Source organism: Bos indicus, chromosome 23 (assembly GCF_029378745.1).
Source record: "Bos indicus isolate NIAB-ARS_2022 breed Sahiwal x Tharparkar chromosome 23, NIAB-ARS_B.indTharparkar_mat_pri_1.0, whole genome shotgun sequence".
NCBI lineage: Eukaryota > Metazoa > Chordata > Mammalia > Artiodactyla > Bovidae > Bos > Bos indicus.
The window spans coordinates 32,320,182-32,337,709 of record NC_091782.1 but is presented as its reverse complement, the minus strand read 5'-3'; the positions used below and the strand labels follow the sequence as shown (position 1 = coordinate 32,337,709).

The 17,528-nt window shown below is 43.6% G+C and overlaps 1 protein-coding gene, 1 long non-coding RNA gene and 2 other non-coding genes across 4 annotated transcripts; 1 reads left to right on the top strand and 3 right to left on the bottom strand.

The window, feature by feature from the left end:
• Nucleotides 1-854: 854 nt before the first annotated feature.
• TRNAT-CGU (transfer RNA threonine (anticodon CGU)) lies at nucleotides 855-928 on the bottom strand. The gene has a single exon. It is a non-coding gene; the product is annotated as a tRNA-Thr (tRNA).
• Nucleotides 929-1,429: 501 nt separating this feature from the next.
• Nucleotides 1,430-1,501, bottom strand: TRNAA-AGC (transfer RNA alanine (anticodon AGC)). Its single transcript has one exon. It is a non-coding gene; the product is annotated as a tRNA-Ala (tRNA).
• A 3,450-nt stretch (nucleotides 1,502-4,951) lies between these two features.
• LOC139178821 (uncharacterized) lies at nucleotides 4,952-8,652 on the top strand. Its single transcript, XR_011563290.1, has 2 exons — nucleotides 4,952-5,274; nucleotides 7,087-8,652. It is a non-coding gene; the product is annotated as an uncharacterized lncRNA (long non-coding RNA).
• A 1,090-nt stretch (nucleotides 8,653-9,742) lies between these two features.
• On the bottom strand, nucleotides 9,743-16,708 carry GPX6 (glutathione peroxidase 6). The gene is made up of 5 exons (XM_070777639.1): nucleotides 16,622-16,708; nucleotides 14,180-14,414; nucleotides 12,213-12,330; nucleotides 10,936-11,035; nucleotides 9,743-10,151 (listed from the first exon to the last, which is right to left on the bottom strand). Exons 1-5 carry the CDS (start codon nucleotides 16,706-16,708, stop codon nucleotides 9,945-9,947), a joined length of 747 nt encoding a protein of 248 aa, XP_070633740.1. The 3' UTR covers nucleotides 9,743-9,944.
• Nucleotides 16,709-17,528: the final 820 nt, after the last annotated feature.

The window sequence follows — 17,528 nt, the reverse complement described above, 5'->3', positions numbered from 1 at the left end:
TATTTAAAAGTTGCTAAGACAGTAGATCTTAAAAGTTCCCATAATATGGGAAAAAATGTAACTGAAAATAAAAGGAAAGACAGACAGAAATATGCCTGGTATATAAAAAACCAGCAGCTTACATTGTTGAATTAATTGATGAATCAATAGGAGACAAAAAGATAAGGAAGCTCCATAAGTCTCTAGGGCTGAATCTAAGTTTCCTTAGATATCTGGCAGAATTCTCCAGCTTGCTCTTTTCACAGCGACTTTGTCCTAGCTCTAGGGTGTTTGTATCTAGGACATTTTTCCTTCCAGTTGATCATCATTCCTGAAATACTCTAATGTTTTCCTTAAGAGAGATAGCATGGGAATATACTGTTCTTCCTCATAGTCCCTTCAAAATGTCAAGCACGACCCTGCAAACATCCTAATTTTCCTTTGTAGCTAGTAATAGGTTCATTGTTCATTATCTTATTTAATGAAATCAATTGTAGAGCTAGAGATTGTTAGAGTCTAGAGAGATTTATACATATCTTTCTCTCTGGATACTTTAAAACAGTAACACACTGTAGGTGATCAAAAACATTTTACCACAGTTTAATGCAAAACCTATTTGAAAAGTGATTGAGGTATAAAGTCACATGCAGTATTAGGTGGCTTGCATTTGAATTGTCATCTCTTAAGAATGTACTTCTTTTTAAAAGTAAGGAATCTGAGGCAGTTGCAATCAAACAACCTATAATGTATCTGATAGAGTTCTAGGGCTGTTAACTTTCGTTGAGAATTTGTGGAGGATCAGTAAGAAGACACAGTTAACTAGCCAAAATAAAATTTTCAGGAGTTTGCCCTACCTACCTTCGAGCAAAAAGGTAAGGCCCTACTGGGAGTCGAACCCAGGATCTCCTGTTTACGAGACAGGCGCTTTAACCAACTAAGCCATAGAGCCACCTGAGTGACTATAGGAGAGTTAAATCTACCTCATTTTACTTTGCTCCAATAGGGCGCAGGAATGGGGGGAGCTTAAGGAAAAAAAAAAAGACTACACTACCCTGTAGATGGCTCTGAGATGAACTGAGAAAGTAGCATTGACATATATAAATACTATCACGTATAAAGTGGGAAGTTGCTATATAACACAGGGAGTCCAGCCTGGAGCTCTGTGATAACCTAGAAGGGTGGGGGATGGGAGGTGGAAGGCTAGAGGGAAGGGAGGCAAGTTCCAGAAGGAGGGGATATGTATATAATTACGACTGATTAGCATGGTTGTACGGCAGAAACCAACAGAATATTGTAAAGCAACATTCTCCAATTACAAAAATAAAAGGTTGACAAATAAGTTTGAGCAAATCAGCACGAGTTATGAGTGACAAGTTTCAACAGGTAGGAAAAACTAAGAACCATTTTGAGTAGTTCTGAAGAACTGCTACACAAGAAGCCAAATTCTAACTGGAGGTGCCGGGGATTGAACCCGGGGCCTCGTGCATGCTAAGCACGCGCTCTACCACTGAGCTACACCCCCTACAATGTCAACTACTTTGCGGAAAATATTTAATGCCAATCGCTATCTGCATTATTTTTCAAGAACCCTGGCCTAGTACAAGAGAAGACAATGGCACCCCACTCCAGTACTCTTGCCTGGAAAATCCCATGGAAGGAGGAGCCTGGAAGGCTGCAGCCCATGGGGTCGCTGAGGGTCGGACATGACTGAGCGACTTCACTTTCACTTTTCACTTTCATGCATTGGAGAAGGAAATGGCAACCCACTCCAGTGTTCTTGCCTGGAGAATCCCAGGGACGGGGCATCCTGGTGGGCTGCCGTCTATGGGGTCGCACAGAGTCGGACACGACTGAAGTGACTCAGCAGCAGCCTAGTACAACCCAGCTCTGTTCTGGAGAATCTTGTCCATGCATTTGCCCTCCTCACATGAAGCTCTTGGCTCTACAAGAGTATGAAGAGCTAGAAACTAGAGTAACATCTACTGACTTGCAGTGGTTTATTCTGTTCTACTCTAGGGATATAGTTGATTTAAGGAAGGTTCCTTACAACCTTAAAGAAGAAACTATTGCTTTGAAGATTACAAATTTAGAGCAATGTAGTAACAAAGTAACTAGGGAGGAAATTTGTAAACTAGGAAAGGTCAGTTAAAATTTTTGTTTTACAAGTCACTGATAAATTAGAAATCTGAACAACTTATTTCTAGACAAGATGGTTGAATTACTGGGTGTGAGTGAGGAGGTGGCCAGCATAAAAAGGTCCCCAACTTTTTCTCTGAGGATGGTAAAGAGTGGTTATGATGTCTGTCAAAGACCTTGGGGACTTCCTGAGCTTAAGTTTGACTTGAGAGACCAGTGCCCAAACAAACTAGTCAGACACTTGTTGAATAAAAATGATAAAATCTCATGTATTTTGGCTAGAGTAAGACTCCATACAGTCACTGTGATTTCATTCATAGAAAAATCTAGGGCCATTTTGTGATCATCAATGTTGCCTGAAAGACTGGTGAGCTAGAAGATACAAGTAACCACATCTTAAAATAGGGCGATTAACTCTTGATTGCTGTCATGGCTCCGTGTTTGAATAGGAAGGAAACTTTGGGAGCAGTGACTGAACACCAGGAACTGATCACCAGATTCTCTACCTTGTAGAATACTGTGGCAGAAAGCTAAGGGAACAAAAATGTAGCCAATGGTTTCACTGGGATGATTTTTTCTTTCATTGAAATTACCTCAAAACCCCATGTTCTTCTCTATAGAGAACATACATTGCTTTACCCATCAAACTAGAGGAACTGGGGTGAGTGTTTCAACTTTTTTCTTGTTTTATGCCATTTAATTGATTGGTTCCAAACTTTTCTCAAATCTAGGAACAAGTACACTTGAACTGAATCAAGATGTCTTCTCCCAGTGAGTAATAGATGATGCTAACAAAGTAATGCTCAAAATCCTTCAAGCTAGGCTTCAGCAGTATGTGAACTTCCAAAACTGAGGAAGTTCTGGAACTTCTGAACCAAGAACTTCCAGATGTACAAACTGGATTTAAAAAAGGCAAAGGAACCAGAGATCATATTGCCAACATCCGTTGGATCATAGAAAAAGTAAGGGAATTTCAAACAAAACATCTACTTCTGTTTCATTGACTACACTGAACCTTTGTGTGGATCAAGACCAACTAGAAAATTCTTCAAGAGATAGGGATACCAGACCACCTTACTTGCCTCCTGAGACACCTGTATGCAGGATAAGAAGCAACAGTTAGAACTGGACATGGAACAATGGACTGGTTCAAAATTGGGAAAGGAGTACATTAAGACTGTATATCATCACCGTGTTTAAACTTATATGCAGAGTATTTATCATACAAAATGCCAGGCTGGATGACTCACAAGCTGTAATCAAGAAATATCAACAAAAGCTATGGAAAAAAACATAGCTTTGTCTATAGGGACCTTTATTGGCAAGGTGATGCTTCTGCTTTTTAGCAGGTTTGGTATAGGTTTCTCATAGCTTTTCTTCCAAGGAGCAAGTGTCTTTTAATCTCATGGCTGCAGTCACCGTCCACAGTGATTGTGGAGCCCAAGAAAATAAAATCCTCAGATATACAGATGATACCACTCATGGCAGAAAGCAAAGAGGAACTAAAAGCCTCTTGATGAGAGTGAAAGGAGAGTGAAATAGTTGTCTTAAAACTCAACATTCAAAAAACTAAGATTATGGCATCCGGTCCCATCACTTCATGGCAAATAGATGGGGAAAAAGTGGAAAAAGTGACAGATTTTATTTTCTTGAGCTCCAATATCACTGTGGATGGTGACTGCAGCCACAAAATTAAAAGACGCTTGCTCCATGGAAGAAAAGCTATGACAAACCTACAGGTATATTAAAAAGCAGAGAAATCACTTTGCTAACAAAGGTCCCTGTGGTCAAAGCTGTGGTTTTTCCAGTAATCACGTACAGCTGTGAGAGTTGGACCATAAAGAAGGCTGAGCGATGAAGAATTGATACTTAGGAATTGTGGTGCTGGAGAAGACTCTCAAGAGTCTCTTAGACTGCAAGGAGATCAAACTAGTCAATCCTAAAGGAAATCAACCTTGAATATTCATTGGAAAGACTGATGATGAAGCTGAAGCTCCAATACTTTAGCCACCTGATGAAAAGAGCTGACTCATCGGGAAAGACCCTGATGCTGGAGAAGGGCAAGAGGAGAAGCAGGTGACAGAGGATGAGATGGTTGGATGGTCGCATGGACTCAATGGACCTGAGTTCAAGCAAACTCCGGGAGATAGTGAAGGACAGGGAAGCCTGGAGAGCTGCAGTCCATGGGGTCGCAAAGAGTCGGGCACTACTTAGTCACTGAACAACAACAATCCGGTTGTTGGCTCAGTGGTAAAGAATCCTCCTGGCAATGCACCAGACGGGGATTCCATCCCTGGGTCGGGAAGATTACCTGGAGAAAGAAATGGCAACCTAGCCCGGTATTCTTGCCTGGGAAATGGCAATCCACCGCCGTATTCTTGCCTGGGAAATCCCATGGACAGAGGAATCTGGTGGGCTATAGTCCATGGGTTCGAAAAAGAGTCAGACAGGACCTAGCGTCTAAACAACAACAATCCAGTTGTTAATCTTTTGCCTTCCGAAACTATGCTGTACTATGCCAACTCCAGGGAGATGCTTCACTTTCTAGAACGCGTTGAAGGCAGAAAAATAGGACAGAAACGGTAATAGGCAGGTGGAGCGTTAGTCAAGGGTATTTCTGTTATCCCAAGGAAAAGAGTCACAGAAACTCGCAGCTAGGAAATAAGTGATAAAGACTATTATATGTATTTTTTTAATATATGTAATAATAAAAAAAAAAAAACTTCAAGGATTTGCAGGAAATAACGGGCCATATGTGATAAAGTAACTCATTTGAGGTACCTGAAGGCGCCAGACTGGTGGGAGGAGGAACCTGCATCTTTCGGGTGGAGCCGAGGGGCTGGACCCAGGGGCCATCTTCCTTCAGCTACAGGTGTCAGCCCGTGCAGTTTCTCTTCAAACCCCGCGCTGTCATTCTCAAGAGCACGGTCAAAATCTATTGTGACATCTTTCCACCCGGAGCCTTTTGGGACGGGTGTGGAGGTGGGAGTGGGGATAGGGGTCGGCAGGAACCTCGGCAGCTTCCGCCTCAGGAAATTTGGTGAGCGCTTGAAAAAGTCCAACCCGGAAAAAGACTGTTCACTTCAGTTCCTCCCGACTTCTTGTCCTCCTCTGTTTCTCTCGGACTCAGGTTGTCTAGAAAATCAGCTCGTAGAAAAGGTAACGCCTTCTCCCCTCTAACCCGGTCCCTGCACCCCTCGGTGCGCCCCTCCCCCTCCCCGGTGCCCTCTACCCTCGGTCGCATCCCCTCCCCCTCCTGGGGGGCACGAGCAGAAAGCCGGACTAGGGGGCGCTGCGCACAGGTTCGTAACTGCGCGTCCCCAGGAGACCCCGTGTGGGTGGGGGAAGGGCCGTGGGAGCTGGGGTGGGTCTGGGGGCCCCAAGGACAGGCGGGAGCTGAGACGACTGAGGTGACGTGGGCAGGGAGGCCCGGGACAGGGGAGGGGAGACCCGAGGAGGGTCCAGACTCCGTCCTTAGGGTGGGATCTCGCAGAGCCCGGGTGGGTGCGAAGATGCGCATCACGGATCCCAGCCCTGAACTTTGGAAATTAAGACCATGAACGTATTCCGCGAAAAAGGGCGTCTGTCGCACAGATGTTTCTTTCCATATCTTTTACAACAGGTTCTTTAAAAGGTCGGGCCTCGAATTCCAGGTGGTTAGAGATGAGGGGGCTGGGAGTGGGGAGGGGAACTCGTCTGTTTTCCGGTTGCGGACAAGAAATATAACTTCTTTTCGCTGACCCCTTAAACTCTGCCGGCAAACCTAAGACTCTTCTCAGGGTCGTCACAGTTCCAAAGCCAAGTCTCATTATCCTCAGCTGCCATCTTCTTCAGAGAATTTCCTTTAACCTAGGGGGGCCGTCTCACATTGGTTATGCCTCTGGGGTCGGAGGGTGAGCCCATAGCTAATGATTGATGGACGTGAGTTACAAAAGTCCATCCGTCTTCCTTCACGGTGGAAATAATTATAGTGCAATTTATCTGAAACTGAACTCCATCAGAAATTGCATCCTTACTTCTCTCCCCTACCCTGTCTTTCTTCACTGATTCCCTTAGACTACTCTCTCAATAAATTATGTGTACCTGAATCCTAGTCTCAGCTTCTGTCTACTGGGACCTGAAACCAAGTCAAGGAGTATTCATGAGATCACAAAGATTCAATGTGCTGTGGAAGAGACTTTGGCTACTCTTTACCAGGTTTGGGGAATCCAGCTTCCAGAACTACCATGGGGACTTTCAAAGCCTAAAAATCACACAGTCCACAGGGAAAATACCACATTTCTGCAGCATCTCTCATGGGGGGAGACTGTATTGGGGTCTTACTTCCAGGGATGGGCTGCTTAACAAGATGGGAAAGGACAGTTTGAGAAGGTCTGAGTCCTGGTTCTCTGGGACTTTAGAACACTGTCCCCAGGGACTCTCCTCAAAGGTTTTGTGGTTAGCAGAGCCTTACTGATTCTAGATGCCTGCTGGATGGTGTGTTCCGGTAATAGATTCCTGTGACAACACTGGTTTTGGAACCAATTAGCTCAGGTCTTTCCATGATAGATTGTACGAACCTCTGGTTCAAAAACATAAAAAATCCACAGCAGTAGTAGTGCCAGTAATGAGAATGATGATCACCATGATAGTCACAGTCAAGTTTTAACTGCTGTAACAGACAGAGTTCCTGAGACCCTCCTGGGCAGTCTGCCCCTCCCAGAAGTTTCTGCCTGTGGCTTTCTCTGGGGCTAAGATCTGTTACATGGATTGGTGAGGAAGGGAGAAGTGGAAAGTTGTATCTCTTGGTCTTCTCTTTTTATAAAGACTACCATCATCGTCATCAGAAGCAATATTCTGATCAGGACTGCTGCTTTCACACCTGTCTCTCACCTCCCCTCATCTCCCAGTGCAAGGGAATTTTTTTTTTTTTTTTTTTCCATTTCTCTGGTCTTGGCTATCCCCAAAACAACTTCTCTTTTTTCTCTTCAGGGCCAGCCACTGGAGGGCATAAGGGATATGACATCTGGACTTTCCAGAGCAGTGGCAGGATTGAGACCTCCTAGACTTTATACCACTCAAGTGCAACAGACTCCGGTGAAGCCACAGTTCTCTGCCTTCATCATCTTAGGTCTTCACTGTGCAACAGGGGATGTTGCTCCCCTGGGGCATCCACTTTTGTCCAACTAGTTTCCTGGTTTGGACTGGACCAGTATCTTGAGAAGATTTTATACATTGTATCATCCCATCATCCTCCACCCACTTCCTGGCACCTTGAGTATTCTGATCTGAAAATAGTGACAGATTTGGAACCCTTCTGAGCACTGTTCAGGTCCTTGAGGGTTCTCAAGAACTTCAGAGATTTCAAGATAACTAAGAAATGAAACACACATTTTTCAACACCACTGGTAGCTGGTTCTGCAATCCTGTCACTGCCCTAATAACACAGTGCCCAGTAAAAGATGTATGGTGTCTCAAATCCTGTCACAGGGTTATGACCAAGGACAGGCTTCCCTGTGGCTCAGTGGTAAAGAATCCCCCTGACAATGCAGGAGATGCAAGAGATGTGGGTTTGATCTCTGGATCAGGAAGTTCCCATGGAGTAAGAAATGGTAACCCACTCCAATATTCTTGCCTGGAAAATTCCATGGACAGAGGAGCCTGGTAGGCTACAGTCCATGGGGTCACAGATTCAGACATGTTCAAGGACATTCAGTTTTTTTTTTTTTAATATATATAATTTTATTTATTTTTGGCTCTGCTGGGTCTTTGTTGCTTCGAGGGTTTTTCTCTAGTCGTGGCAAGCAGGGACTACTCTCTAGTTGCGGGACCTGGGATTCTTATTGCTGTGGCTTCTCTGGTTGGGGAACATGGGCTCTAGGGTGCCCAGGCTTTGGTAGTTGTGGGCTCCTGGGCTCTAGAGCACAGGCTTAATAGCTGAGGCGCATTGGCTTAGCCGCTCTGTGGCATGTGGGGGCATGTGAGATCCTCCTGGATCAGGGATCAAAGCTGTGTCTCCTGCATTGGCAGGTGGATTCTTTATACCACTGAACCACTAGGGAAGCCTCAGCTTTTTTTTTTTTTTTGGCTGTACTGGGTCTTAGCTGTGACACACAAGATCTTCAATCTTTGTGGCAGCGTGTGGGCCCTTCAGTTGCAGCACGTGGGATCTAGTTCCCTGACCAAGGATTGAACTCAGGCCCCCTATCTTGGGAGCATGGAGTCTTAGCCACGGGACCACAGGGAAGTCCCCCCTAGCTTTGTTTTTTTTAACCCATTTTTTTTTTCTTACACGATTTTGAATTCAAGAAGACAAAATATCCAAATATTTTGAAAATATTTTCCATTTCTCATGTGTGTCTATCATCTATGAATATTTAGAGTCTTAAGAATCACTTCCCTGGTCATTTCTGGCTTAGTCTGCCAATTTTCATGTTGCTGTATAAAGATTAAGTCAGGGATCACATCTATTTAGGTACAAACCAGAATTATATTTTATATTACTCACTGATACTTATATTTTGTGTACGTTTTTTAAAAAGACCCTTTAAAGTGCAAGTAGCTGTGTTAATAGTAATTTGTGAAAAGAGAAAGAAAAAAACACCGATTTTACTCTTCATACAATCTTTTCTTTCCTGTTTTTGATATTCTGAAATCTGTCTTCATATAAAGATTGAAGTTTAATTATAAAACAGCATGGGCTAGATAGGGCTTCCAGTATATTCTTGACTCCTCTGATTAGAAGTGAGGTTTGGTATGCTTTTCTTCTACTTTTATATGTTTTTAGATTTTTAACAGCGAGCAGAAATTAATTTTGTAAACAAAAATGGATGCATGTTTGTTGAGAGAGAGAGAAGATTCAAGAAGGGACTCCCCAGGGGATCTGAATGAGGAAGTACAGGGGGCTGTACTTCCCCTGTTCGTGTCACAGCAACTCTGTGCAGCCAGTCCCACCCAGTGTTTTCGGATGAGCCAACAAAAGGTCTAGAGCACTATGAGAAAAACAAAATACTTCAGAGCTAGGTGAGCTAGATACTGAAGGAAGCAGAAATAAAGTGAGAGGAAGAAGTGGTATGACTCCACACATAATATAGGACTGGAAAAACACCACGGGAAACCAGCTGCTGCAGAATTCTTTTTAATTTGAGACAGTGATAAGGATGAGTTTAAAGGGTGAGGAGAGAAACCCATCATTCTGAATAAAGGAACATCCCTGCCCAGGTGCCATGACCTGAATGCACTAAGGGACAGGCACCAAGGAAGGTTCTGGTTGGGTCCTGCCCACAGGGGCTTTGGGACCCACCATCATGGAGATGCCCCTCAGCTCATGTGAGATGAAGTTTCTGCTCTCACTCTGCCTTCAGAGATCCTACAAGAGAACTCAGGGTGTCAGGGGATAAATGAAAACTAACTAGGGAGAGGAAGAATTTAACAACGCATGCCTGTCTTGGAGGAGAGAAGAGGCTATTAAGGAGATGCTGAGAGTCTTGCTGCCAGTTTCTGCTTTTCTTAAACCTTCAGCATTGGGAAAGGATGGATGTCAGGACTTCTGGGGACTGCGTTTTTAGGGACATGGGTAGTCCCTATCTATAATATGATTTTCCTTTGGAATGGAGTGGAAAAAATTTGGTATTTTGAGGTCAGAGAGTTGGGAGACAGGTTTTCTTTAATTGTCTCTCTCTCTCTCTCTCTCTCTCACACACACACACACACACACACACACACACATTTGGGCTGTACAGGATGGTTTGGTCATATGGAGGCTGGGTGGAAAAGGACTCGAAGCAAAGATGGGATCCTTAAATGTGTTCTTCAGATGGGAGGCAACTTCTGACGGTGTCTGGCCCTTCCTATTCGCTTTTGAACTGCTTCAGGTACTCCAGCATGTCTGATTTAACTGTGCTGACTGAAGCCCGGTGGTACCAACGCATGACAGGGACGCCATCAGGCCCCACTAGAAACTTCTCAAAGTTCCAGCGAATGTCATGGACCTTCATGGGCTCCCAGAAGAGCTGACTTGATGAGCCCAAAAGATCAGAGGTTGGAGGGCAGGCGTTCTGGAGCAGAGAGAGAGAAATCGACAATGTTTTTTCTGTTTCTGTGTGGTCTCGTCTTATCCCCACCCCTAGAATATCTACTCACCAGTATGTATCTCAGTATATTGACTAATTGACATGCTCCTAGTGAACCATAGATGTTCCAATACATCATTACCAGTACAATCAACAACCAAGAGTTAGTATGATAGCAAACAGAAAAGTTTATTCCTTTCTCTGTTTCTCCCTCAATCCCATGATTATATGGGATTCACAGTGCTTCAAAGAAAGACTATCTTCTGTTTTTGTTTTTTTGTGTGTGTGTGTGTGTTTTTTTTTGGTAACGCATAACACTTCTAAAGCTTCAGTTTCTTTAGCTACAAAAAAGGGGGTCCTTCTGTTCTGGGTTTCTGTGGTTCTAATACTCTTGTGACACTCTTTATTACCTATTTCTGTGTTTGTCTCCCTGATTAGATATGAATTCTTTCAAGGAAGAAATTATGCCCTATTAACATTTGTTAACTCATTGTGTAGCACAGTTCTTGCACAGAGCTAAAGATTTGATAAATGTTGAATAAATGAATCATTACCATTCAGTAAGAAAAGTTAGTCTATATTAGAGCAATCATATTTATATGTTTCCATTACTTGAAGTTAAAGCTTCACAACAAATATTGCCACCATCCATGAACTTATCTGAGAATTTCTTTCCAAGGAGTCCAAACTCAATCCTAGACTTGAGCCCCATGCTTTCAGGGCACTGTTACCTACCTGACCAATTCTTGCCAGGTTTATGCTCACTTACCTTCAGGAAGGTAAAGACCTTCTGTTCTTTTTCTCCATTCACATCCCCTTTCTCAAAGAGCTGAAAATTGGGAACAAAGCCACCACCTGGACGTACATACCTGCAATGAACCAGAACAATCCTGAGACCATTCAAATTAAGAAAAGGGTGGATAATAATGGCCACCACAATTTGGCCACAAAGTGAAATTAGAGATAAAGAAAGAGAGGTCGTAGACAGGGAAGATGAGGAAAGAGTGGTCTTTGGGAATCAGGACTTCATGCATATGCTTTAAGGAGCCAATAGAGAATTCCAAGAAAATTGGAAGCAGGGTATTCCTCAGCCATAAAAAAGAATGAAATGCCATTTACAGCAACATGGATGGATCTAGAGATTATCACAGTGAATTAAGTGAATTAAGTCAAACAGAGAAAGACAAATATCATATGTTAACACTTATATATCGTATCTTTTAAAAATGGTACAAATAAACTTATTTACAAAACAGAAATAGAGTCACAGATGTGGAAAAGAATCTTATGGTTGTGTGTGCTCAGTCCTATCAGACTAATTGCAGCCCCATGGACTCTAGCCCATCAGGCTCCTTTGTCCATGTAATTTTCCAGGCAAGTATACTGAATCAGGTTGCCATTCCCTTGTCCAGGGGATCTTCCTGACCCAGGGATCAAACCCAGATCTCCTGCATTGTAGACAGATTCTTTACCATCTGAGCCACCAGGGAAGCCCAATGTTATGGTTACCAAGGATAAACTGGGAGATTGGGATTGACATATACACACTACTATATATAAAATAGAAAAGTAATAAGGACCGGCTGTATAGCACAGGGAACTCTATTCAATACTCTATAATGACCTATGTGAGGAAAAGATCTAAAAGCATGGATATTTGTACATGTATAACTGATTCACTTTGCTATACATCTGAAATTAACACAATATTCTAAATCAACTATACTCCAGTAAAGAATATTTAAAAAGAAAATTGGAAAGCAATATTTTAAGGTTAAAATTCTTGATTCATTTCTATTTCCTAGGCTTTCTCCTTTCACGCGCTTCTTTTCATTAGATTTCCTGTAGTCTTATCATTAAACAACTCAAAGTTAGAATTGTTGAGCACTACCAGCAGGGCATAACTGAATTCAAGGCATCAAAATGATGTTCTTGAACCAATTAATCTGTCAATCACCCCAGAAGTCTCCAGAATGAGAAGCCTCTAGGTGGAATGTGGGAGGAAAATTCTAACACGGTCTTGCAGGGTCCCAAGCAGGCACTTACTTGAGCCCCATAAGGATCTCTGAGTTCTTTGCTGGCTCTTGTTTTCCAAATTGATTGCAGGGAAAGCCCAGCACAACTACACCGAAAGGCTTCAGCTCCTCCTGTAGTGCATTCAGTTCTGTAAGCAGAGGGTGAACAGCATGGGTAGCTCTATCTTGAGCAGTAAAAGCAGTATCTGTCTATCACATGAATAAGCTGAGGACTATGAAGGGAAAGATTCAAGATCATGAAGTTTGAGGAAACAGAGCAAAAGGCTAGAACACAGATTTCCAGAAACACATCCAAACAACTGCCTTTTATCTTGTGCAGAAGTTCCCATAAGTGGCTCCACTTCATCATCCAATAGGAGCCCTTCTTTAAAAGCACAGATTGCTTAAATTGGTGTGTGTGTGGGTGTGTGTTTTGGGGGTGGGTCCCGTTTGATTCTGAAGAGAAGTCAGATTTAAATGCCATTGCCTTCCTTAGTTGATTGATCAAAAAGTGTTTTAAGGAATGGCAAACAAAATGGACATTCTATCCCCATCCTCCCACCATCGGCCCCATGGTGACACAGTGTTACACTCCAGTCACCCTCCCAGGAGCACTCTTCGGTGCTCTAACCTGGGAGTTACAGAGGGAATCAGAGAAATGCTAAGTCTAGCTCCAGAGCATTCTTTTTGTCAGTTCCAGTGACATAAATGCTGCCATTTCCCTGAAAGACTCATTAGGATTCTAAGGCTACAAACTCCTTTGAAAACAAACTTTCAGCTCTTTCCCACTGTCAGGAAGCTTCCCAGTGTCTGTCTGGACTTGTGCCATTATTTCCAACTTCAGCCACTTTCAGTTCAGATTTACTGACTTCATGACCAGCACCAGCCAGTCCTAATCAGACTCAGCTCTATCTGCTGGCATCTCCTCTTAGCCCTCACTCCAAATAAACAGTGCATAGATGGTAACTACGTTTCCTCTTCTCTGCCATTTGGAAGTACCTGCAGAACCCAAAGGTATTTTTCCAGAGGCTCAAAGGTCAATCTTCTCTCCTGTTACCAGAAGTTACCAGTGAGAAAGATAAAATCAGCCCCTGAAAGCTAGATTCTGGCCTGGGACTTATAGCTAGGGCTTGTTGTTCTCCTCCTGAACATAAACAGTTTCACGGAAGATCAGTTTCATACAAGAGACCTTTAACCGGACAAAACATGAACATTATTCAAATCACAAAAATGACCAAGTATCACCCTATTCTTACCAATCTAAGTGATTGCTGTTTATCCTTGCTTTATTCCTCCTATTCAGTAGACATGATTTATTAAGATACCAGTCACTTCACTGTGCCCGTTTTCTCATTTCCTGACAGCATCCAATCCAGAACCAAGCTTCAATCCCTTGAACCCTTCCCCAAATCATGTAACACAAGCTCAGATCCTCAAATAAGTCCTTTCTATTAATAACATCTTCTTACTGAGAAGCCCCATGGTTCCCTACAGTATATGGTTTCCCTCAGAACGTTGAGCAACAAACTCAAATACAGATACATTCCTGGTGGTCTTTGCTAAATCTTTGGGAGAATCTTAGTTCTCAAATCCCGAGATAATTCTCCTAGCATTTCTAAGGAGCAGAGCAGTGGCAGGATGTAGGGGATAGAGTCACATGATCACCTACCTTCCCTCAGCCCCTTGTTTCCTCCCAATAACAAATTAGCAAAACCTTCTGGAGTTAGGACTTCCCTGGTGGCTCAGACGGTAGAGGGTCTGCCTACAATGCAGGAGACCCGGGTTTAATCCCTGGGTCAGGAAGATCTCCTAGAGAAGGCAATGGCAACCCACTCAGTATTCTTGCCTGGAAAATCCCATGGATGGAAGAGCCTGGTAGGCTACAGTCCATGGGATCGCAAAGAGACACAACCGAGCGACTTGACTCTCACTTTCTGGAATTAGACTATGGCCATCTGACAAAGCTAGTTCCAAGAGAGTTGAAACATGAGTTCTTACCTGGATACTGAGCTGTCAAGCCTCAATAGGTGGCCACATTGACAAACAGGACATGCTTGCCCACATACTGCTTGAACTGGATATACTCCTCACCATTGAGGGTGAGGGCTCCATACTCATAGATGGTGCCTGTCACCCCCTTATAGCAATCCACCTGAAATATAACGAAAATAACCACAGTGATGTGATGATAAAGCAAATGATAATCTCTAACATCTGTGGACTTTTTGAAACTCTAAGAACCGAAGAGAATATTCCAAGTAATATTTTTAGTTACAGCTAATGCCACAACTGGGACTTTACAGGTGGTTCAGTGGAAAAGAATCCGCCTGCCAAGCAGGAGACTCGGGTTCGATCCCAAGATTGGCAAGATCCTCTGGAGAAAAAAATGGCAACCCACTCCAATATTCTTGCCTCGGAAGTCCCATGGACAGAGGAGCCTGGTGGGCTATAGTCCATGAGGTCACAGAGTCAGACACGACTTAGCGACTAAACAATGCTACAACTAGAATTTATACCTTCTAATTTAAAATCTTTTTTGCAATGGTGGGACAAGCACTTTATAATCATCTTTCCATTCCTGGAATCTTAATACAATTTACTGCCATCCTCTGATTGATGATTTACAGTTTACCTGCACTCTCTTCCATATCCTAACACCCTATTCCAGTCATCATATCTCTTTGCAAATATTTTTAACAGATTTTGGCAGAGTTTCTCACAACAGAAATATGTTTTATATAAATGTCTCATCTATATGTTCTCACATTGTAGTTTCCTTCCCCAGAGCTCAGCAAATAACTTGTTCCTCCTCTAGATCCCAGAGGCATTTTCCAAAGCTTTGCCAGTAGGGGCTTATTGGTACCTACAAAATTCATCCTCAGTGCCCTTTCTTATCTCTGTGTAAAATAGGAAGCAAAGGGAATAGACTTCCTACCTACAAGGATGGCAAGGGAAAAAAGCCGACAGGATCTGGAACAAAAAGCTAAAATGCCTCAACAACTTCTGGCTGTCTTTATCATGTATGGATGCCACCTTGTGAACTGGCATGTAGAATTCCAAGAATACTGCAGCTTGGAAGAGGCTGATCTTTCCTTCTTGGCTTTCAGTTCTGCTCCAATTTGCTTAGGTCTGTTTGAAGAGATCAGGATACCCTAAAACACAGCCTTTTACTCACAAGATAATATTCTATGGCAGAAATTCCACACCCAATCAGGCAGCAGCTGCTGACATAGACGTGGATGGCCCTCAGTAGATGCTTGTTTTTTTTTTTTAATATCAGAGAAGAGAGATGATCTTACTACAGCTACCAGTCTTGATATTACATTTATAGTAGATTCATGTTATATACACCATTTTACACTTCACATGAACCCAATAATAGAGCACTTGAAGTGTGGTTTGAGGACCTGCACCAGTATCATCTGAGAACAAATTAGAAAAGCAAATTTGGACTCTACTAAAACCTACTGGATCAGAAGCTTTGGAGGTGTGACCCAGTAACCTGTGCTTTAACAAACTTTCTAGGTGATCACTGCACTACAAGATAGGTTTTCTCCAACTTTTAGAGAGGAAAGAAAGGGGTCAATAAAAGATGTCTAACTGGCTTAACATCACAGTGAAGCTGTGTTTTTGAATGAATATGCCCAATTTTAAACTTAAAACTTGTTACCTCAAGTCATTTACTTCAGCTGCCACTTAGCATCCTAAGACTCATATACACACCCTTAAAGGGTGCTACTGGCAGCAATTGTGGACATTTTTCCTGGGGTGAGGGGAGAAGCATTGGGTGATTTGGAGCAGTACCAAGACTTAAAAGCAAAGATCTTACTCTGATCTGAGCTCTTGCCACATCACTTCCCCTGAAATTAAAATCAGCAAGCAACTCTCCTTGCCTTTTGCCTTTTATTATTCCCTAAAAGAAAAAAGGGCCCCTCTTTCCTGACTCTGGAACTCCTTAGGGCACATTTCAGCACCAGCTTCTTTTTCCACCTGCCCAAGAGTTTCAGTTTCTCCAAGAGCTGCCAGTTCAGCCTCCTTCTCAATCCAGTTACTACTTCACATCCCTGCTTCCCGGACCTGCAAGATTCCCCAGTGTTCCAGACCAGGGTGGAGGGGATGGGTTCTGGGTTATCCAGCGGCCACCAGGGGCAAGTGGCAAAGCAGAACGCAGGGAGAGCAGCCTTCGTCCTTCATCCACTTTTCCACTTTCTGCCCAGTGACCCACCAGGCTAAGGGGAGATGATCCACGTAAAGACAGGCAGTTTAGGAGAGCCTCTGCCTCAGAGAACAGCAGTGGCAATGGCAGACGTCAGTTAGGAAAGGCTGGGGAGACGAATCTCATCCTTCCTAGGAGAGAAGAAGGGAGAACTCCTGGCTTCCTTGGCAGCCTAGTTCGCTATCAGTGCTGGAATCCACCTCGGTTCCCTGCAGGACACTTACCTTCATCTGTTGCTGCTTCGGAGTCAGCTGAGCTAAGCCGACCAGGAACAGTGGGAAAAGACATGAGGCCCAGAGCTGCAGGATCATGGCTCAAACTAGGAGTTCCAGGCAAGTCTCAGATCCCTAGGGATCTCAACCCCTTTTGAGCTCCCGGCAGGGACCAGTTTGAAGATTCATCCTCCAATCACAGAGAAGCATTAACACACGGGCAAACCTCCCTCTACCCTGCGATCCCTCCCCCTTCCTCTTCTTCCCTCTCCCCAACATCCACCTCCCCCATCACTGTCCCGCCCCAGACCACAAGCCCTGAAGGCTCAGTGCACCCAGTACCTCCCCCTGACAGGCCACCCACTGGTGGTTCTGGCACCCGTATCCTGGCAGGTGAAGGTGGAGGCTTTCCCCTTTGGAACTTTAAATACTGTCTCTACCTTCTCTAAGTGCCTGGTAGTTCCCAGGTGCCAGCTCTGCACCCAGGAAGTAAAGTCACCACCACTGAATCAGAATCTGCTTTTTAAAATCAAGATTCTCATGTAATTTATATGCAAACTAAAGTTTGAAAAGCATTGTCCCACATGACTAATAATCCTCGGTCCTGTCCCCTCAAACTTTCCTCACTTAGTCCACAGCACACTGTATTTTCTGACTATGAAGTCTAGCTGTGTGGGCCTGAGTGTCTCAGATACTCTTGAACCTGTGCCCTGGAGAAGGGCTTGTTAGTGCAGGAGTAACACAAATGATGGGTACACATTCACAGGGCAAATTGTCTAGGAGAAAGCTCTAAAATATGAGATAAGGAACTTCCCTGGAGAAGGAAATGGCAACCCACTCCAGTATTCTTGGTGGGAAAATTCCATTGACAGAGGAGTCTGGCAGGCTACAGTCCATGGGGTCGCAAAGAATCAGACAA